The sequence below is a fragment of the Notolepis coatsorum genome, assembly GCF_963971535.1.
Source record: "Notolepis coatsorum genome assembly, chromosome: 8".
Taxonomy (NCBI): domain Eukaryota; kingdom Metazoa; phylum Chordata; class Actinopteri; order Aulopiformes; family Paralepididae; genus Notolepis; species Notolepis coatsorum.
The window spans coordinates 98,277,585-98,301,621 of record NC_140172.1 but is presented as its reverse complement, the minus strand read 5'-3'; the positions used below and the strand labels follow the sequence as shown (position 1 = coordinate 98,301,621).

Here is a 24,037-nt window from a genome sequence, read left to right as displayed (position 1 = left end):
TCACTCACTCACTCACTCACTCACTCACTCACTCACTCACTCACTCACTCACTCACTCACTCACTCACTCACTCACTCACTCACTCACTCACCCACTCACTCACTCACTCACTCACTCACTCACTAGAGTCCAAGACCCTAATCTATAGAGTCCAAGCCCCTAATCTATAGAGTCCAAGACCCTAATATATAGAGTCCAAGCCCCTAATCTATAGAGTCCAAGACCCTAATCTATAGAGTCCAAGACCCTAATCTATAGAGTACAATACCCTAATCTATAGAGTCCAAGACCCTAATCTATAGAGTCCAAGACCCTAATCTATAGAGTCCAAGACCCTAATCTATAGAGTACAATACCCTAATCTATAGAGTCCAAGCCCCTAATCTATAGAGTCCAAGACCCTAATCTATAGAGTCCAAGACCCTAATCTATAGAGTCCAAATTGAGTCCAAACCCCTAATCTATAGAGTCCAAGCCCCTAATCTATAGAGTCCAAGACCCTAATCTATAGAGTCCAAGACCCTAATCTATAGAGTACAATACCCTAATCTATAGAGTCCAAGCCCCTAATCTATAGAGTCCAAGACCCTAATCTATAGAGTCCAAGACCCTAATCTATAGAGTCCAAATTGAGTCCAAACCCCTAATCTATAGAGTCCAAGCCCCTAATCTATAGAGTACATGTCCTTAATCTATAGAGTCCAAATTGAGTCCAAGCCCCTAATCTATAGAGTCCAAATTGAGTCCAAGCCCCTAATCTATAGAGTCCAAGCCCTTAATCTATAGAGTCCAAATTGAGTCCAAGCCCCTAATCTATAGAGTCCAAGTTGAGTCCAAGCCCCTAATCTATAGAGTCCAAGCCCCTAATCTATAGAGTCCAAGCCCCTAATCTATAGAAGTCCAAATTGAGTCCAAGCCCCTAATCTATAGAGTCCAAATTGAGTCCAAGCCCCTAATCTATAGAGTCCAAATTGAGTTGAAAGCGGGGCTGAGCAATATCGTCAAAATATCATCATATTTGTCTTGCTTTTTGACCATATAATAATATTTGACGGCAGTATAGTTTTCCAGTTCAAATATACAATATAATCTGACATACCTTTTCTATTTTGTATGTCTTTATCTTGTAATACAGACTGGTCTATTTTACTTTTTAATGCTGCTGCAAGGACATTGTGTTTTTATGAACTTCTATATAGAAATGTACAGTGTGTGTAGGACTAGACGGTATACCTTCATATTCTGTATTTTTATTATCTTTGATTTATTTGTCCTTCATTTAGACGGGTCAAAATGAGATACTGTCTCATTGAGATCAAGATCTTTTTTTCAAGGTATACCTCCCGGTCACATACCAAACAGAAGTTATTGTTATTGTTTGTTGTATTCATTGCATGTTCGAAATAAAGACTTCAAATCAAATCAAATCAAACAGAAGCACTGAGAACTCCCGCCAGCGAACCCCAGTTGGCTCTCTTGTCACTCTGGGGCTGAGCTACAGGAGCTGACCTACAGGGTTACAGGGGCTGACTTACAGGAGCTGACCTACATGGCTACAGGGGCTGACCTACAGGGGCTGACCTACAGGGTTACAGGGGCTGACTTACAGGGGCTTGACCTACAGGGGGTGACCTACAGGGGCTGACCTACAGGGTTACAGGGGCTGACTTACAGGGGCTTGACCTACAGGGGCTGACCTACAGGGGCTGACCTACAGGGCTGACCTATAGGGGCTGACCTACAGGGCTGACCTATAGGGGCTGACCTACATGCGCTGACCTACAGGCTAACAGGGGGTGACCTCCAGGGGCTGACCTACAGGGGCTGCTGACCTACAGGTTGTCCCTGCCCTTTGGCTCTTAACTTCCATGGCACGCCAGCTGAAGGCAAATCATGCCCACCTGCCCTTCCATCCTTTTGTATACGTGGCCCTGTTCCAAATCCACACACTGGATTATTTTATTGTCTCCTTTTACCTCTGCCAAAGGCCACCGCACATTTGCATCTATCATGAGAGAGAGAGGGGGAGGGGGAGAAAGAGAGTGAGAGAGAGAGGGGCAGAGGGAGAGAGAAAGAGGGGGATGATTAATTTAGTCAGAGGATACAATGGAAGCTCATTATCTGTTCTGAAACGCGACAGGGTCCCCTCTTGACAGGGAGAAGTGATGCAGAGAGAACAGAGTGAAGGAAAGTGAGATAGCACTTCTCCACCTACCAGAGGTGATACAAAGATGAACTCTCCCTGTATTTATTTAGTTTGAAGGCTGAATGGCCCACCGTTTATTTTCACGAGGAGGCAGTGGCACGCTACAGCAAAACACTTGTGATGTGAAGTGTACACACTCCACTGCAAGGTTACGTCTGTGTTTAATCCCTCCTATTATACAGCAAACAAATGCGATTAGTGATATCTGAGAGTTTAAGAGAGTGATTTCTAACTGCCGTTAGTAAAACAAATAAAACGGAGGTCAAGTCATTGGTGACCCTACGCTGCAACACTTGACAGCCCTTACTAGAGATCAGGGTTTCCGTTAGAATTTTTTTTGCAGGTCTGAGTGTCCGGTAGATTTCAATCTACCGGACAAATGGGATAAATTCCGGTCAGAGTTTATTGAGCTTAAAAACAATTGATAGGCCTATATAAAGAATGACATCCTCAAAGCATTTATAATATTTTAACTTAAAACTAGGCTACTTTTGCATATATACTGTCATTAATATATTCCAAATAAAATAAGTCCCTCGAGACTTCGTGCTGCTGCCGACTTGAGGTGTCGGTGGGCAGTCTGCCCGACATTAATAAACAGCAGTCTGTTATAATCACATTTTTATGAGCTAACGAATTCCGTTATATTGGACATTTGTATTAATTATATCAAGCGAAGAACTGAGAAATTTGGCAGAGAGAGACGGCAACATTATCGTGAGTTTGCGTGATCTATATCTCCACCTCCCAACGACTTGGTGCTGGTCATAATGTCCGGTGAAAATAATTCCCTCTAAGTACAATTTGATTTGAATTGTATTAAAATAGGCTAAAATGGAGCTGCAGACCCACAGAGCAGCGGTTTTTTTTGGTCCGGTTCTGGGGACCGCTCAGCAGCGCCCCCCACCCAACAGCTGAATTGCCAATGGCTGAATTGGAGTACTGCACTGTGCCGGCGCTGACACAGCGTTGTCATTATTAGACCGGCTGCTTGGTGAAGCAACGATGAAACAAATGTAATGATTGTTTCGTTCATCGCATAGGCTATTTAATTTTAGCCTATTTTAATACAATTCAAATAATCAAATTGTGCTTAGAGGGAATTATTTTCACCGGACATTATGACCGGAGAGATTAATTACCGGCTAACGGAAACGCTGCTAGAGATATCATGGTATTCTGTATTTGATATCATGGTATTCTGTATTTGATATCATGACACACATACACACACACACACACACACACACACACACACACACACACACACACACACACACACACACACACACACACACACACACACACACACACACACACACACACACACACGCACACACACCTCACTGGATTTCAGAGCAAGGCTTCTGTTGGGATGATATTTCTGTTACAGTGGCAAAAAAAGAACTTTTAGTGGACGTATGTTACCAAATAAAAATAAGAGGGAATTATTTCCACAGGACATAGTGACTGTAGAGATTTAAATATGTCGGACATCAACAAATATTCATTGTAAAGTCCAGTAATTAATTGTGGCCACAGGACAATAGATGCTTTGGATGATGTGTCCTACAAACAGCCAGATCCCACAGCTTGGCAAGATCCAAACTAAATCCAGCCACGGGTGCCATATTTCGGTAATGATAATTTATTCTCTCATAGCAAGCGCCCCCAAAATTGGCCATTTTAGTTTTCGTTTTTGAGGACTGCATACTTTTTTTGCAAACCAAAACAACATACTTTATACTTATAGCACATGCATGAGCCTGGTCTCTTTTGAAAGAGGACATTCAGACGTTTCTGATTCCAGAAGAACAATTCACTTTTAGTGCTAAAATAATAGAGTAACAGGTCTGAACTTGAGTTGTAGAAAAACTTGTTACTCGGGTTTTTCTGTAGTAGTTAGTAGTCCAGAGGTAGTATTTCCCCAGAAGGTGGTATGGCTTACAAATCCAGACGGAGCCATGGCCTGAAGCCTTATGTAGTACATATCCAAATTTCATAAAGATCCATTCAGAAATGAGTGATTAGGAGTGATTTGGGTAAACTGTGTACAAAGAAAAAAAGTTTTCTCATAGACTTCAATTCATTTGGCTTCCTGTTAAAGAATTTAGTTGTTCACCTAGATCCCTGATTCACACATCCACACATGGGGTATCATTGGAAGCCACACTCATTGGCTACAACGATCCACAATCATTTTCGAGATCGGATCTAGATTGACGGAACTACTGCAGCCTGAGTCAGGAGTGGTATTTTGCGCAATACCGTGTACTTTGCACAAGCCTCAAATACCGGCATGTAACTCGAGAACCGCTGAACGGATTTTGGCGGATTTTGTCACTATCGACAGGCAACAAATAAGCCTTCAATTCGATATATATATATATATATATTGTATTACAAAATATGCACACCCGAGCCACTAGGGGTCGCCAAAGTGCCGGTTGCAAAAAGTCCGAAAAACGTCCCATACGTGGGACGTCGCCGCTTATTATTATTATAATTTTTTTGATGACATCAATGTCCTTGTTTATATGCTCGCTGCAATATTATATATTATATATATATTAACAAATTGTTCTAAATAAATAATAATGATAATGATGATTGGACAATTTTTTTACAACTGAGGTAAGTAGATTACATTTTTAGAGACTAAAGTACCGAAAAAAGGTACTGTTGGGTACCGGTATTGATTGAAAGTTCTTAGTATGTGGTTTCTCTAGTTGGTGTGAACCTCTGTGAGGGGTGTGTGACGTGTGTGTTTGACTGTACTTTGGTGTCCTGGACCACAGATGGCAGCCCTCTGCCTTAGCTCAGACGTCCAGCCTGAACTGACCTGCTTTGTTTTGTGTTTGAGACAGGGTTTGCACAAGGTCCTTGAAGTGCATAAAGTCTTTGATTTTTTACTAAAAAAAAGTCAAGGCCTGGAATTCCTTAAACAGCCCATTTTTTAACAAGGTGGTTAAAAAGTCCAAATTCAAATAAACGAAAGCATTGAAGGTTTTGTTCAACCATGATAAACTAGGTCTGAATCAAGAAATATAATTTTCTTTATTTAAAGTGTAACTAATTGTCGGAAATTGGTTTTAAGCCATAAATATTGGATCCGATTTTTCTTCTATATAAAAGCATTTAAAAGTGAATTGGATCCTTTTAAATGCTCTTTTAAAATGGAAAATGGTGCTTAGGAAAGTACTTGAAAGAATTTGAATTTCATTTTGCAATGTCTGTGGGAACCCTGTTGAGAGTAGACTCTCCATAGAATACATACAGACAGTGAGCGTACATCAATACTCTCTCTCTCTCTCTACATCCCTCTCCCTCCGTCTCCTTTTCCTCTTTTCATCACTCCTCCCTCCCTCTGTGGCTGTTCCCTTCAGCCCTGCCACAGTCTAGACCTGTGACATGATAATTAGAGGGGCGGGAGCACATTCCCTGTGTGTCATTCCAGTCCCCTCACCCTATTGGTCTTTCTCAGACACAACTTCGAGGTGGTTGGCTGGCTTTTCTCTGCCTCCACACACACAGCTGTATACGTTATGATACAGATGAAACCACACTGGGGATCTTTTTGAGACATAATAAGTTGCACACAAAAACAAACAAGAGGGAGAGAGAGAGAGAGAGGGAGAGAGAGAGAGAGAGAGAGAGAGAGAGAGAGAGAGAGAGAGAGAGAGAGAGAGAGAGAGAGAGAGAGAGAGAGAGAGAGGAGAGAGAGGAGAGAGAGAGAGAGAGAGAGAGAGAGAGAGAGAGAGAGAGAGAGAGAGTGAGAGAGAGAGGAGAGAGAGAGACATAGAGAGAGAGACATAGAGAGAGAGAGAGAGAGAGAGAGAGAGAGAGAGAGAGAGAGAGAGAGAGAGAGAGAGAGAGAGAGAGAGAGAGAGATGGTCTGGTCCTGCTGGCCAGTGTTGTTTGGAGTAGAGGAGTTGTTGTGTATCATGCCTGTGTGTGTGTTTAAGAGCGAAAGTTGCTGTTCTGTTCAAGCTTTAGTTATTTTGGTAGAATCATGCCAGAGTGCCTTTGTTTACCAAGCAGAGTACAACCAACACCAGACACACACACACACACACACACACACACACACACACACACACACACACACACACACACACACACACACACACACACACACACACACCCACACACACACACACACACACATACACATACACACTGTTTTGGACTAATAGCTGTGAGAAATCACTTCTCTTAAGCTCCCAAATATTCCTCATCTATTATAGGAGGGATTCAAATGGACATAACATCGCAATGAATGGACAGTACCGTTCATACGAAGAACTTGAGCACATGCTGTCACTTTTTGCTGGATCTGCCAGGGGACTGGACTGGATCCAGTACCGTGCTAAAGGCTGTACCTTGCGATTACCAGTAAATTATTTGAAATGAGGGCGCGATTTTGAAAGGTCAAATGTCATAACTTTTTTACAAACCATAACTCTTGACATCTTTTGACCTACAGTCACCAGTTTTTTTTTTACTCAAGACAAGACCCCACTTGGTCTAAGGAAAATTATGAAAAATAGACCCAAGGACCTTAGAAGTCTGCTTAGAATGAGAATAAAAAAGACATGATGAATGTGTTCTTGTATCAGTTTGGGGGATTTATTCGTGGTGTTTTTGATATTACGGCGGACCACCACAAATAAATCTATGTATGGGAAAGATATGTTTTCAAAATATAATTTTTTTCCCCAGACCTTCTATAATACAACACTGACCAACACTGGCCGACCTTCTATAATACACTTTCTGGTGTCTCAGAAATAGAACTAATTTAGCTCAAATGTATTTATTTTACTCCTGCTTCCCCCCCCCCCCCCTGCTTTGCCCTCCGCTCTCTTCTCCTCCCTCATCAGTCTCTACCTCTCTTCCGTTGTGTTATCCAGTGAACGTAACCTTTCTCGGATGCAAATGAACCCTTTGGTAGTGTGGTAGTGGAAGGGTTAACATTCTGTAGTGTGGTAGTGAAAGGGTTAACCCTTTGTCATGTGGCATTGAAAGGGTTAACCTTCTGTATTGTCACAGTGAAATGGTTAACCCTTTGGTAGTGGTAGTGAAAGGGTTAACGTTACATAATCCCAAATGACTCACCTCTCGCTCTCTCTCTCCTCCCATTCTCTCCCTCTCCTTCTCCCCTCTCTCTCTCCTTCTCCCCTCTCTTTCTCCTTCTTCCCTTCTCTCCTTCTCCCCCTCTCTCTCTCCTTCTCCCCCTCTCTCTCCTCACTCTCTCCTTCTCCCCCTCTCTCTCCTCTCTCTCTCCTTCTCACCCTCTCTCTCCTTCTCCCCCCTCTCTCTCCCTCTCCCCCCTCTCTCCTCCCCCCTCTCTCTCCTTCTCCCTTTCTCTCTCCTTCTCCCTGTCTCTCTCACTCCTTCTCCCCTTCTCCCTATCTCTCTCCTTCTCCCTCTCTCTCCTTCTCCCCCTCTCTCTCACTCTGCAGTGAACACCTGTCGTGTGCGTTCACCTTCTTCCTGCACGGCGAGAGCAACGTGTGCACCAGTGTGGAGATCAACCAGCACCAGCCTGTCTACCACCTGACAGAGGAGCACCTCTCCCTGGCCCAGCAGGCCTCCAGCCCCTTCCATGGTGGGTCTCGTCGTGGTCCAGCTTCAAGCTATTGTTAGGACAAATTGTGATTATTAATTTATTCCATATTGCCTAGACCCTAGATACAAGGTTTAGGTTTACTTTATTTGTTCAAGGGGGACAGTCTACATATTTTAAAAACATAAATGCACCCACTTTTAGCGAAGAAGGCTAATTTCCTGCCAGAAGGTACAGGCTAAAATCCTATGTAAAAAAGAGTTAGCAATACAAACAGAATACAAGCCAGATAAATAACATTACAATGTAGTGGGTGCTATGGACATAATTCACCATTGTATTGTTTTGATGTATTGATGGGGCACTGTCACTTTAAGGAGGTTGGTTTTGGGGTTGGGCTTAGAGAAGACGCGCTGGTGGGATGTCATTGATAAAATGTTTGGTTACTACGAGCTGTCAGAGGCTAGCACGGCATAGATCTGACAGCTGTCACTTGTGCTAAAAATATAATAAATGACACACGGCTTTGTGTTGTCGCAAGATAGAAATTGTGCGTTTCTCCTTTCCGACGATTTCTACATTGGTGACCCTGTTATAAGTTTTGAAGACGCTTCCGCGGCAACATGTCTACGAACGCAGTTTTGCTGAAATTACCTGAGTTCTGGGAGTCGTCAGCCTCGGCATGGTTTGCGCAAACGGAGGCACAGTTCGAGCTGCGTGAGATTACCTCGGATACCACAAGATATTATTATGTGGTGTCAGCCCTGGAAAGTTCGACAGCCAGCAGAGTGGTGAGCCTTCTCAAGAACCCTCCGATTCGGGATAAATATCACACGATCAAGTCTCATCTATTAAAGACATTCGAACTTTCCGATACCTAGCGGGCCAGCCGGTTGTTTTCTTTGCAAGGGCTCGGTGATAGCAAGCCATCGGAGCTCATGGATAGGATGCTGGATTTATTGGGAGAGCACAAGCCTGATTTCCTTTTCATGCAACTTTTCCTGCGTCAGCTGCCTTCTCCGGTTCGGGCCGCTCTGGCCAACACCAGACATCCAGTTCGAGAACATGGAACGCCTCGGCATTGTCCGTCGCTCCGACAGCCCATGGGCCTCCCCCCTCCACATTGTCCCCAAGCCGGGAGGGGGGTGGCGCCCGTGTGGGGATTACCGCCGGCTCAACGATGCTACGACGCCGGACCGGTACCCAGTCCCACACATTCAGGACTTTTCTGCCCGCCTTTCAGGGAAATTAATGTTTTCCATGGTGGACCTTGTGCGTGGGTATCATCAGGTGCCCGTCCAACCGCTGGGCGTCCCCAAAACAGCAGTCATAACTCCATTTGGACTATTTGAGTTTCTGCGCATGCCATTCTGCCTCAAAAACGCTGCACAGACGTTCCAGCGCCTTATGGACTCTGTGCTACGAGACTTGGATTTTATTTTTGTATACTTGGATGATATCTTGAATGAATGAATGAATGAATGAATGAATGAATGAATGAATGAATGAATGAATGAATGAATGAATGAATGAATGAATGAAAACTTTATTTAACAGATTGCAGAATGGGTACAATACAGTACGGCTCAATACATACAATTGTTAAGGGGATGCAGACCTGAGAAAGACGTTTGTCTTGTTTCCATCAGGGTCCCCCATTTTCAATTCATATAGTCTTCATAGCCAGCGCCTCTAAGGCTGAGAACATGTCCCACCTCCGGATGCTTTTTGAGCGGCTAAATGAGCATGGACTGATAATCAACCCGGCCAAATGCCAGTTTGGGCGGTCGACCATTGACTTCCTGGGGCACCGAGTCACTAAAGAGGGAGCGGTCCCTCTTCCCATGAAGGAAGAATGATCAACTTTTATAACCGCTTTATTCCCCAGGCGGCTCGGATTATGCATTACCATTTGCATTAACATTACAAGATACTTGATTTTTAGTTTCAAGTTTGTTTATTAGTCATAACAAAATACAGAATACTTTATGATGAAATGCTTGTTTCTGTGTTGCCTGGTAATTGTTGTGGTACTCAGGCTCTGTATTGGCAAGAATATAATGTGTTACGACTGGTAGTGAGGGAAGGCGATGAGAACTCAGTTTGCGGACAGGAATGGAGGAGGCAGAGACGGCAGGGTAACGTGTATAAACAGACTTTACTAGACGACACGTTACAAAAAGAAACATAAATGACACAGCCGAGCTGGCGCTAATACAAGACGAACTGAAGACACGATAAAAACAAAGATACACACAAACGGAATCCTAAATCTACTTACAACTCTTAATACAAAAACAGCAAGACACGGGAGAGACGACAGGAGACACGACGGGCAAGGAAACACAGAGGTAACTGGAGGTAACATGGAGGGATGATGCCACAACGGGAAGCAGATCTGAACCACACTTAAATACCAGGCTAATACTAATTGGAAGCAGCTGGCGATCCAGTCCAAAACATAGAATAAACAACTAGACACAAAAGCATAATACAAAACAACACTAGCCAGGGGAACCACATCACACCAGGGTGGGGAAGTTCAACAATAACACACACAGTGACATCCCATTAATTATCCCATTAATTAAAGTAAACATATGAGTTAACAAAGGTAAAATCAAAGTCTGCACCATCTGCATGGTGCATGAGACTGGAGGAAGGTAGGCCTCCAATGTTTCTTCTTCCCTCACAGCCCAACCGCGGGCTGAGTCTGGGATCGTTACAGTAATGGTACGATGCTCACAATGCAGGGGTCCCCATTCAGTATATGGCCATATATTGCAATTAGGGCTGTCAATTTATCACGTTAATTAGATTAATTAATTACACAGCAAATGATCGCGTTATGAAAATTAACCCAAAATTAATTTAAAATGTATTAATATTATTTAATTTTTGTAATAATTTTCTTTATCTCATTCATTCCATAAGAACGTAGAATAAACATTTACAAACTTTTTTTTTAAATGGTCCATTTGCATGTTCTTGGTATCTGATTCTAGGGACATCTATGGATCTGAGGGAATGTATTCACAGTGTCAGAAATACTGTCTCTATTACTAGGCTTGAGTAAATTGTAATGAACCAAAGGAGAATATCAATTCAATTTTTTTTTTACTGTGAATAACACCATGCTAAAATTGTCCAGACCTGAAAAATCTAAGCAAATGAATAAAGGGAAGATGATTAAACAGAAGGTTTTGTAGTTACAGTACTGAATTCTGCCATCTGGACACATGCAATTTGAAATATGATTATAGAATATAAAATATCAGGCTTAAAATGGTTATGCGATTAAAATGTGATTAATTAGATTAATTCATTACAAATCCTTTTTTTTTTTTTAATTTTTTTTATTATTGCAAAACAAAACTTATTAAAAGTCAGTACTCAACACACAATGTATAATGAAACTTTCAGTAAAGGTGGTTAAAATATATGCAAGTACAGAAACAGGATAAAACAAAAATAGTCAATAATAACATTTTAACCGTATCCAGCGAAGTTACAATTATATAAATGTTAGTATATAATATACCCCTAATACCTATTTTCTAAAACCCTACACACATATGCTCCAGCTCAAACCCCCCCCTCCCGGACCCCCTCTTGGATAGTACCTCCATTATCCCTCACTCCTAACCAGACACCACCATTATAGGCTAGCTTTTATTCTCTCCACCACTTCTAACCACATTGACATTTTGGATTCATTGAGCCCCAGAATTCTTGCTGTAGATATTTCTTGATATATCACATCGAGATATGTAAGAAACCACACTTTCCGGCACATTTTTTCCGGTTGAAACCAACGTGATGCAATCAGTTTTTTAGCTACTGTGATACCCGATAAAACCAATCTTTTTAGTTGTGGATTCACTGCAAACTCAAAAACATCATTCAATAGCAATACCGCGGGGTGTACAGGTATATTCCAAAATACGAGTATTGATAATTGTTGGGACACATCTTTCCAGAATGCCTTAACTGGTGGGCAGTCCCAATACATGTGCATAAATGTTCCTTCGTCCCCATTTGTACATTGGGAGCATTTGGAGTCTTGTATAAGCCCCATTTTGCACAGCCTTATAGGAGTCAAGTATGTCCTGTGAATATAGTTCAGATTGATTTGTTGATGATCCGGGTTCCTTGATGTAAGTCGGACATTTGCCCAGGCTCCTTGCCAATCAAAGTCATTTTCGAGGTCTGGTATATCCCTCCTCCAGACATTGTCTAGTTGAAGGGTTTCATACGAGGACGTTAGTAATTGATAATAAAAACCTGATACAAAACCTCCCAATGTATCTCTTTCATAGAAAAATTTGTGGTATCTGTGGTGTTCAATTGGTATGTGTAATGGAACACCGTGAGATCTCATACAAAGTCGTAACTGTATGTAAAAAAGCCATGTGGACTCGGTGAGGTTAAACTTTATGCATATTTCGACATAGCTACAGAGGCCCTTGTTATTAAAAATATCCCCTAATGAGTGTATGCCTCTCTCTTCCCATATAGGGAATCTTATAGGTCGTTTTCCCATTAAGAGAGCATTGTTATTGAATATGGGAGTGTGATTATGCCATACTTGAGGGTTAGGAAATTTCCTTTGTGTTTCCCGCCATGTCCTGATTGCATGGGTAATTATTGGGCCAAATTCTCGCTCACAATGCTTGATTGAAAGTTTAGTGTATGCTATGTCTTTCAATCTCTGTGGGGCTACTATGTTTTCTTCTAATTTTCTCCAAGATACCAAAGCCTCGGGGTCAAACCATATCTTCTTCAATGGTCTTAATGTGAAGGCATTAAAATATTGTAAAAAATCTGGGACTGCCATGCCACCGTCTGCTTTATTTCTCTGTGCGGTGGATCTTTTTATGCGAGGTGGTTTGTTATTCCAAATAAATTTGTATGTGGAGGTTTGTAATCTTTTCCAGTAGCCCTCTGGAGGAGGTAACGGAAGCATTGAGCTGAAGAAATTGATTCTTGGTAATACATCCATCTTAACTATTGATACCCTTGCCTGTACTGAGTTTATAAGTTTTGCCCACCTGTCCAGGTCGTCTTTGATTTTGTTCTGTATTTTTGTGTAATTGTGCTTCACCGTTTGTCTTATGGTGGGAAATATTTCCACACCCAAGCATCTGAAATGTTTGACCATGGGTATCGCACCTGGGAGGGTTGTCTCTTTTTTTGCACTGGTGTTAAGAGGAAGAAAAGCCGATTTAGGCCAATTTATTTTAAATCCCGATAAATCACCAAAGTTCTCTATCAACTTGAGTATAAGCGGCAATGTGTTGTTGGGGTTTTGCATGAACAATATTACGTCGTCCGCATATAAACTAATTTTATGATGTGTGCCCTTGATTACTATTGGTTCTATGTGTTGGGATTGTCTTATAAATTGTGCTAAAGGTTCTAATGATAGATCGAATAGTCCGGGACTAAGAGGGCAACCTTGTCTGGCTGAGCGTGATACCGGAAAGATATCGGAGATGAATGTGCCTGTTGTAATCCTGGCCGATGGGTCCTTGTATAGTACTTTAATCATATCAATGAAACCTTTTCCTAACCCCATCCTTTCCAATACTGCCCATAGAAACGACCATTCCAACCTGTCAAATGCTTTCATAGCATCCAGGGATAGTATCGCCTTAGGTGTGATGTCCTCTTTGTCTGTATCTAGTACGTGCAGTATTCGCCTTATGTTATCATTGATCAGGCGACCTTTTATGAAGCCTGTTTGGTCCGGATGAACTAAAGACGTCATATGCTTTTGCAATCTGATGGCTAATATCTTAGAGTACAGTTTGACATCGGTTCCGAGGAGGCTTAAAGGGCGGTAACTACCGCACTCAGTGGGGTCTTTGTCTTTTTTGTGAAGAACTGAAATTAGTGCGGTATTTTGGTGTTCAATGAAGCTTCCCTCTTTGACTGAGTATAAGATCATATTTAGTAATAAGGGTCCAAATATGTCCCAGCAAGAAATGTACATTTCTGATGGGATACCGTCAATTCCCGGAGCTTTGCCGTTTTTCATTCCGGATATGGCCTTCTTGAGTTCTTCTAATGTGATCGGTACTTCTAACTGTTTAGCGTCTTCATCCGTAAGTTTAGGGAGAGTAATTTGATTAAGATATGTGTCTAATTTGTCTTGATCAAAGGTCGTTTCTGAGTTATATAAATCGGAGTAGAATTCTTTGAATGTATCGTTTATTATTTTGGGTTCTGTTACTAGAGCTTGTTGTTTCCTAATGGCAGTTATATCTGCAAATTTTGCATTAATTCTTAGTCGCATGGCTAATAGGTGACTAGGTTTAGAACCTTGGAAGTACTGCTGTTGTCTAGTGCTGCGTATTTGCAATTCCGATTTTTGTCTGTACATTGCTTTGATCTCTGTCTTTAGAATGTTAACTTGGTTATCTAGTCTAGTAGAGTTGTTGTATTTTAAAGAATTAAAAAGCGTTGAGTAAAGCGTTTCCATTTCAGACAGTTTTGTGTTTTGATTTTTGCGCAATATGGAGGTAAATCTATCCGAGAAATCCTTGATCATATTCTTTACCGACATCCATAATATTCTGGGATCTTGCACCGAGTTAGCATTATCTTGTAGGAATACTGTGAGAGCTTCTTTAATTTGTGTAATGAATTCCTTGTTGTTAAGCAGCATCGAATTAAAACGCCATCTTGGGGCCCGGGTAGATAGTGTACCAAATGTTGCTTTCAGGATTAAGTAGCAGTGATCTGATAGCGCATTGGGTGTCATTTCCACTTCATATTTATCAAATATTCTCGGGGATGCAAAGACGTAATCAATTCTGGATAGTGTGTTGTGTCTCGCCGAACGACAGGAGTACTTGCGGGTCATGGGGTTAAGTGAACGCCATAAATCAGTTACTCCTGTTGATTTCGACCAATCTTTTAATGCTTTAGATGAATTATTTTGTTCGCTGGAGAAGGAAAGGTAAGTTTTGTCCATCCTTGGGTTCCAAATGGCATTAAAATCCGCACCTATTATATATGAGTACTCGGGATGGTTTAACATTTCTCCTGTTAGTGAAGTGAAGAAACCCACTTCGTACAAATTCGGGGCATATACCGCTGCCAATGCAATTTTCCTGTTATTGTGTATAATCCTAGCTATAGTTATGCGCCCCTCAGCATCCGACCATACCCCTTTCAATTCGATATTTAATTTGCGTCTGACGACTATGGCTACCCCTCTAGTTCTCGTAGCAAAAGAAGAGTGACTAATATTATGGTATATGTTATCCGCTAACGTATTTATGTCTCCCTCTAAAATGTGCGTTTCGCTTAATAGAGCCACGTCCACATGTTCTTTTTTCATCAGTGTAAGCACGCTTTTGCGCTTGTGTTGTTTGTTTATCCCACCGGTGTTCCATACCATTATATTCAAACTAGCCATAGTCTATGCATGTTTTCGTGTAGTTTTTGGTAATGTTTCTGGAGTATGAAGCTACAATAGATGCACATCCAATTAATGAGGTCCCGTTGAGAGCTGAGCTTAAAAACATATATATATACAAATAAAAATCCCCTATTTTCCCCTCACCCAGAAAGTCGAACATGCCTGTGTTCCAAGAACACATCCTCCGCGATTGACTTTCTCCCATGGTCCACCGGATTGCCCAAACTGAGCATTGTAATCCTAATTTTCCTATGCTAATTGCCATAGGATCTAACATTTCCATTCTATTGCAATAGAATGTCGCTTTTGGTCTTGCACCTTCCCTTACTGTAATGAAGTATTGTGATAAATAACATAAAGATAAAAATAAAAAATAAAATAAAAAAAGAGAATAAACCTTTATCGACATATTCCTTTGAACCCTCCACTAACGTGTGGGGGAAAAAAAAGGAAAAGATTGTAGAGCAATATTGACACCTTAATGTGAAGAACATTGGAAAAGAATAATGTAAGTTAAAATATATTTAAAAAATATAGAGTAATATTGACACCTTAATGTGAAGAACATTGGAAAAGAACAATGTAAGTTAAAATATATTTAAAAAATATAGAGTAATGAGAAGAAAAAATTAAATAAAATAAAAATCAATGGAAAGATATAGATAAGGAATAAGAGATAAATAATTATCAACGTGGAGAAGCCACTAGAACCGATTTAACTGATTAGATAAGATAGAAAAGCAGCGCCTTTTAGCGCTTCAATGTGCCTTTAATGGAGTGATTACTTAAATTGTTAGAATAACCTTGCTGTGCTCATACGTTTATGTGTGGTTAATTTTAAAGTATTATTAAGGACTGATTGCACTTCATTTAATTTATTATCTGCTATGTGTATACACACCGAATGTTATTGTTAGAGTTGTATGCTTCATTGTCATGGTGCCTTATATTCTAGAAGGTTGTAGAATATACTAGTGCCTAGACTATTTTACATTCCAGAATGATCTAAGAGACCCAGGGCATTTGAGCGATAAACCCAGAATATTCCAGATAGATCTTTTTGCATTGATATTTATTTGTCCCCTCAGAGACCAGAGACTGAAATTATAATGTATTATGAATCGTATTATACACAGTACACTTTGTTATAGACGACTTGCATATCGTTTGCTACTTTGATGAACACAACAATGTCATTCCAACACTGGTGGAATGACCTCATTGATGAACACAATAAAGTCATTCCAACACTGGTATATATTTAGAGAGAGGCTTAACTGTTTCCGGCATTTTCGTCATGCTTTGGGTTATTTGCTACATTTTGATTCAGGAAATCCTCAGCTTCAAAAGGTGTATATGGACCTGACCTGCGGCCGTTATTGCCCAAGAATGATAACAGCGCCGGATATGCTAGCCTTGGCTTGTAGCCGGCTTTGTACAGCTTTTGCATCACATCTTTGTATGGTAGACGTCGGATGATGGCCTCTTTGCTCAAATCTTCGTAGATAAATATTGGTTTATCACCATACTTCAGCTTCCCACGTTGGTTGCGAGCATATTTGATGATGTCATCCCTTGTTGTAGTTTTCCGCAGAGTGACAATGATGACTCTCGGCCCGTTGATACTTTGCCCCTGGGAACCGATTCTGTAAACTTGTTCCACTTCTGGCACTTTGTTTGGATCGGTGTTATCCAAAATCGTTGATAACTCTTTTGGAAAGTTGATGTCTTCGCAGTTCACTGCTTCATCAAGCCCCACAATGCGGATGTTATTCCGCCTGTGGTAACGTTGGGTTTCTAGTTGCCTCTCCATCGCTTCGTTTTTAAGCCCTTTTATTTCCCTCCGATATTCCTCTTTAGCTCTTTCCATCTCTTCTCCCATCTCTGTCAAGCCACCTTCGTTCGCTTTGACTGCTTTTGTGTTTTCTGTCACCGAAATCTCCACTGTCGTGATTCGCTTTGACTGTGCATCGATCGCGTTCTTGACTTCTTCTAATTTCTCATCGATGCGATCGAATTTAGCCTCGATGCGTTCGAATTTAGCATCGACGTTTGCCTCGAGCGCCTTGATGTGTGTAATCTGTAGGTTAGACTGTTCTACCATCTGTTCTTTCAACAGGTTAGACTGTTCTACCATCAGGTTAGTCAGTGTGTTGAAATCGGGTGGATTTCTGCTTTCTTCAGTTGGCGGCATATGGTAGATAGATGCAGTGACGTTGGAATCCATAAATCTGGTTGCTCTCGCTTTCACGGAGCTTGATTCTGTACCTTCTTTTATGTTGGTCTCTATTAACTCTCTTTCGGGGACCGTAATCGATGATCCCGGTAAATTGTCCTCTTCCTTCTCCTCCTCGGAGCTTGTCGCCGTCGGCTCAGAACCAGCGACGGTTAGGAAGTTTCTTCCTCGTTTTGTTTCGTCCTGCGCCGTTGAAGTTGACGTAGTTATTTTCTCTGCCACCTTTCTACCTTTAACCATTTTGTCTTTTGATATGGTTAGTAGAGGTTCTTAACAATACATACGATGTGGTCTATTCTCTTTCTTTACTGTCCAAATAATGTTTTTAAATGAAATTAGCGTTGGTGGGAACGGAGCAATTGCAAAATGCGTGCACTACATGTTGTGCTAAAACCGGTTGGGTCATTCATTACAAATCCTGTAATTAATTAGATAAAAAAAATGTAATCGCCTGACAGCACTAATTGCAATACTAGAAACATTGTGATATATTGAGTTCATATTGGACACATTTTCCAACAATGCTATAGTAACTAGAAACTATTGAGAGTTCATTTTGGACACATTGGAACAATGCTATAGTAACTAGAAACATGGTGATATTGAGTTCATATTGGATACATTGGAACAACGCTATAGTCACTAGAAACAGTGATATTGAGAGTTCATATTGGACACATAGTGATATATTGAGAGTTCATATTGGATACATTGGAACAAAGCTATAGTAAATAGAAACAGTGATATTGAGAGTTCATTTTGGACACATTAGAACAACGCTATAGTAACTATAAACATAGTGATATATTGAGAGTTCATATTGGATACATGTTCGAACAACACTAGTAAATAGAAACAGTGATATATTGAGAGTTCATATTGGATACATTAGAACAACGCTATAGTAACTAGAAACATAGTGATATTGAGAGTTCATATTGGACACAGAATTATATTGAGAGTTCATATTGGATACAATGGAACAACACTATAGTAACTAGAGACATAGTGATATTGGGAGTTCATATTGGACACATAGTGATATATTGAGAGTTCATATTGGATACATGTTCGAACAACACTAGTAAATAGAAACAGTGATATATTGAGAGTTCATATTGGATACAATGGAACAACACTATATTAACTAGAGACATAGTGATATTGAGAGTTCATATTGGACACAGTGATATATTGAGAGTTCATATTATGGCTGTCACTAACGACTATTTTGTTATCGATTAATCAGTTGATTATTTTATCTATTAATCAAAACCATTAATTTACCAGAAAAATCAACAATTAATTATATTTGCAATTGAATATTTAAAAAAAAATTATGAGTATCCTCATCCTTTTTAGCTTTAGATTTAAAAAAAAAACTACCAGCCAGAGAGATTTTTACAGAGTTTTTATTTGTAATTTCTTTAAACGTTAATGTTGCATTAAAAAAATTGTGGCGTTAAAAGAATTGTGCATTAATAACGCGTTAACTTTGACAGCCTTAATTTGGATACATTGGAAAAACGCTATAGTAACTAGAAACATAGTGATATATTGAGAGTTCATATTGGACACATAGTGATATATTAAGAGTTCATATTGGATACATTGGAACAACGCTGTAGTAAATAGAAAACTCAGTCTGGGTAAACAAGTGAAAGCAAAGTGCTCTGAGGATTCTTTAACACAATCGCGGCCACTGGGATGAGTCTAATTAATCTCAAGAGGACCAGGAAATGTAAACAGACGTGGGGCTGTTTGTAGAGCAAAATCTATACTTTATAGTATTGCTATCTGTCCATTCTCATTGTCAATTGAGTCCATAAACCGTCCCTTCAAAATGGCTTAAAGAAAAAAAAATCATCAATACGTTCTCATTTTATAACGCCGTGAATATAAGCGTTATACGGGATTTGGTCTAGTATATTTTCTGGAAGGCTAGATATAGGGCTAATAGCTGCTAACGTTATATCCAATGGCATTTCCGTTTTACAGATGCTACAGTTAAAACTCAAACTGCATATGATCGGCACAATCCTCAAGCATGTATGCATGAAAGGGGGGGGGGGGGGGGGGCGGGGGACGTCGTTTCTGATTATTGATTACCAATAACCGCGTTAGCCTAACAAGCCTCATAGGCCGAACGCCTGGTTGAGTATCATAAAAATTCCCGATTGGGCTGTACTTTACGGGAAAAAGATCTTACCGTGGTCCGGTGGGATCCCCCCGAGCATTTCCCCGTTATCGATCGCCATCTGGTAGATCGATATGTCCATTGGCTGATGATAAATCCCCTTATTGCATGGTGAAATCTGCGATGCAAAACGTAATCCAAGCTACATGCTGCAAATCGAGAATCCTGCTAACTGAAATCTCTATTGAAAGTCAAAAAAAAGAATGATCCGTTCAGCCACAGGTCACACTGCATTATCGCGATAGCGCCCCTAAGAGGATCGGGCCGGTATTGCACTTTGTCGAATTCAAAGAGTAGGGTAAATCTGCAGTGCAGCTCGGCGACCTTGAATAGGTTATTAATATGGAATAAAAGCAATAACAACTTGCCACGGATATATCCGTGCTTCTGTCCACAACGGGTGGAATCGAAACACGGAGATATCCGTGCTTGGGCGGGATAGTGTTAAGTAAACAAATGTAGAAAATAAACAAAGCAAACTGACGGTAAGTAAATGCATCTTCATCTGCTTCAAGGTTGACATTGTATTATGATTATAATATGCAGTGGTCTTTCTGTTAAAGGCCTGGAAAAAGTACTGTGAAAAATATCACAATGCTACAAATCACACATCGGTGTGACATTGAGAAGCGGATGAATGTGAGAATAAGTACGGTGGGATGTATACATTATGTATACAGGTCAGTCCTCTAGCATGTCATGCCTAACAGCTCAGGGTCGGTTCAGACAGAAAGCACAATGAATAAGTAAGTATTTTTTTGTATGCTTCTGTGGACAGCCCCATATATCTTGTAGTCGATCCAAATCCCTTGGGAGTGTGAACGTGATATATACATCACCAGATAATATGCAACCTCTGCTGTCTTCAAGCTATGCATGGAAACAGCAGCCCATCGTGAGATACTTAACATTTGAAAACACTATTCATCTGAAAACTTTAACTTAAACATAATATGCAGTTGTTTTGTCTTGAGGGTTCATCCGTTGGCCAAGCAGGCCAAAGCAAGAACTCAAACTCAACCCCTCACTTCACCATAACCTTAGCGGGGACCTTGCAACAAAACGTAAATAGAAATGAAGAAATTAACTCATTCCTCGCCAAAGACGAGTTGACTCGTTATAGCCCGCCAATCGAATACTGCCAACGAGTATACTCGTTATTCGATCGTTATTTCTTTCATTCGCTATTTCCATTCATAAACATGCAGGCAGCTGTGTGTTATCACTGGGGATGGGTCTGAGATCGCAAAAGTCCGCTTGCACTCCATTTGAAACGATGTAGCTTGTTGTCTGGGCCGAGCTGCGGCGTGGGGGCGGGGTCTAAACACTCAGGCAAGACAAGCGGTTAAACAGATGCATCTACGAGGGTCACCCCCCCCCTCCATTCATGTTCAATGCTGGATTACGTTGGACACACGATCGCGATCAGTACTTGGAATGGCGATGAGATAATCGGATTATTCTTTTTGCAGTACATCATAGACAAGGTAAGGGCTATATGTTATCAATCTTGCATTGATCCGATAATTCTTTCCCCGCGATCGAAGGTCTGTGGTGTGTGTGTGTGCCGTGTCCCGTTAGTTGCGATCAAAGTACGGAGGTGCGGCTTCTCCCCCCCCCCCCCCCCCCCCTTTCATCCATGATGAAACATAATACCGATAATCTAGCGTTGATTTCAGATTGATTATTGATCCAGGCGAGGAATGGCACGATTTATAGTGAAATGCAGTAAAACGCTGTTTGGCTGAGTTTCCTGGGATTACACAGAATTACTCTGAAACTATACTCATATTCACCACGGTATAAAACCCATTTCATTACAGCGCTGGCACAAACGGCCATACGCCCACAGCGACCTCTGGCGTCCAATGAGTTAAAGAAAGAATAGATTTTTCACGATACCATGGATTTAGACTTTTTGCGGCTTGACCTTGAAGGTCTGCACCAGATCAGGACTGCCGGAGTGAAGGCTAAGATGCCCAAGGTTGCCTTCTACAAATGAATCCATTTCTTTAAAAAAATAAATGTTATCCACTTTTTCTCCTCCTGTTTTTCTGTGTTTTTCTCACATCCCAATTTAGTTGTTATGCCAATTCCCCCCTCCCCTTCCTGGTCGTTGCTCGCATGTGCCCCCCACTGGTCGGTCTAGGGAGCCCTGAAGTCTATCAGATGCTTCCTCCGAGACATAGGAGACAGCCAGCAGCATCTTTTCACCTGCCAGCACGGACTCTCATTGGTGAGGTGTAACGTGTGGGAGGTCACACTACACTACCCTCACCATCTCCCTCCCTCGCTGTGCAGGCGCCCTGACCGACCTGTAGGAGTCGCTGTTTACAACGACCAGAATACCACCCCACCGGCTTCCCTCCCGCTGACTCTGCCAATTGAGCCAGTATGACGGCCGGCCAAGCCGGAGGCAACGCTGATAGCCGGATTTGATAACAGTGTCTCTCGCGTTGGTGACGAGCGCTTAGTCCGCTGCGCCACCCAGCCTCCCCATTTATTTTTCTTTTGTACTACATTATGGATACTGATATTATTTATTTATCTTATGTTGTTTTCAATGTTAAGAATGAAGAATTATTGGCAATGTGGATATCCTCCTTAATGTTCCCACTTGGAAGTGGCGGATAGGGGTAGGGCATGATAAGCTTAGGCTTCTTCCTACTCCTTTTCGAACAGTGATATATGTAAATTTTTTCGTTGTTCGCCTTTTTACATTTTTTTTATTTGATCAAATATTTTTTTTTAAATCTATTTTTAACATAAAACAAGGCAACACAATACAGTAATAATAATAATAACAAGACCACACAGTATCACAACAATAATAATAGCAACAATAACGACATTAGCAATAATACAAAATAATAAATACAGAACATAAAAACCAACTTGTACTATTACAGACACCACAAAAGACATCACAAAAGACATCACAAAAGACACCACAAAAGACATCACAAAAGACATTTCCTCCCACCCCCCCACCCCAGGACCCCCGGACCCCCCAGGACCAACACACGTTGTTTGCCTTTTTTTATTCTTAAAATAATTTTTTTTTAAATCATGTTCGAAATAAAGACTCATTCATTCATTCATTCATTATCTATCCAACCATCTTTTTGAAGTAAAAGTGAGCGTGAACGTGGATGTCAACGGAATGAGTTTTAGTGTTTGAGCTGTGGCTAGTATGGGTTGATAACGGTATCTCCCGTTTCCCCTGAGGAATCCTTCCTCCATGCTAAGGCCACAAATTTGTTCCTATTGGTCTGTTGGAAAATGTCCCACCAGCCTAAACCTTCTGCTCGTCAACATGGATCAAGATATGCGGACACTCCTGATTGAAAATACCCCATGAAGTGAAAAATGACTTTCTTATTGACACATCCCACATGCGGAGATGCATTTAGTTTGTCACAGGTTTGTGTGTGTGTGTGTGTGTGTGTGTGTGTGTGTGTGTGTGTGTGTGTGTGTGTGTGTGTGTGTGTGTGTGTGTGTGTGTGTGTGTGTATGTTTTTCTTTCTAGTGTCTGTGCACCAAGATATATCTTTGAAATAAAAGTTCTGTATGCATAATGGAGCCACACACAAGATGTTGCAGACTTCTTAAAGCCTTGTTAACCCTTTCACTACCACTACAGAAGGTTAACCTTTCACTACCACACTACAGAAGGTTAACCTTTCACTATCACACTACAGAAGGTTATACCACACTTTATGTGCATGTTATATCTCTTCAGCATGCTGTGTCTATGTGCAGGTTCTATCTCTTCAGCATTCTGTGTATATGTGCAGGTGTGCATCTTCACCTGTGGTTCCGTGAAGTTTCTGCATTGTGTTTATCTCTTACTCATCGTACTGACTGATACCCTCTCTCCTTCCCCGGTGATACATTCGTCTCAAAAGAATTAAAGACACACTGGAAACATGATACCTTTCCTTGATGGTGATGTTTATTTCCATAAACAAACAGTTCTGAAAGGTCTTTGACTGCTATTGAATTCATTATCTCTACCGTCTCTTCTGCTATTAGTCCGATGGTAGTTGAGGCCTTCCCTGTTAGCCGAAGCTAGCCCTCATGGCCTAGGAGGGTGGAGGAGGCCCCTCCCCCACCCTCCAGCTATTGCATTCTCTCTGTCCACCTCCCTATGTGTCAGCCTCGTGTCCTAGTCTGACTAAACCCGGAAGAGCTGTCACAGCTATAACGTCTTTCCCCTAGCAACGGTGGCAATCCCCGTAGCCCCACCCCTTCTCTCGTTACTAAGTGACATGACGCCATGGCAACGGCGCTCTGGTCACCTCTGACACACTCTAACGCCCTTTCTCTATCTCTTCCCCATTGATATTAACTCCCCCTCTCTAGCCGACCAGCTATCTCGGGGTATGCGGCTGACGAC

General features: G+C 41.2%; 1 protein-coding gene across 2 annotated transcripts in view; it reads left to right on the top strand.

Moving 5' to 3' along the window:
• med13a (mediator complex subunit 13a) overlaps positions 1–24,037 on the top strand; it is a 211,346-nt gene that overhangs the window by 107,928 nt on the left and 79,381 nt on the right. For both annotated transcript variants that reach the window (XR_014619986.1, XM_084319688.1), the window contains exon 4: positions 7,673–7,818. Coding sequence is in view for 1 of the 2 variants with exons in the window: in XM_084319688.1 (XP_084175814.1) it covers positions 7,673–7,818 (146 nt within the window). In the remaining variant the exon portion in view is untranslated. The remainder of the gene's footprint in view (positions 1–7,672; positions 7,819–24,037) is intronic.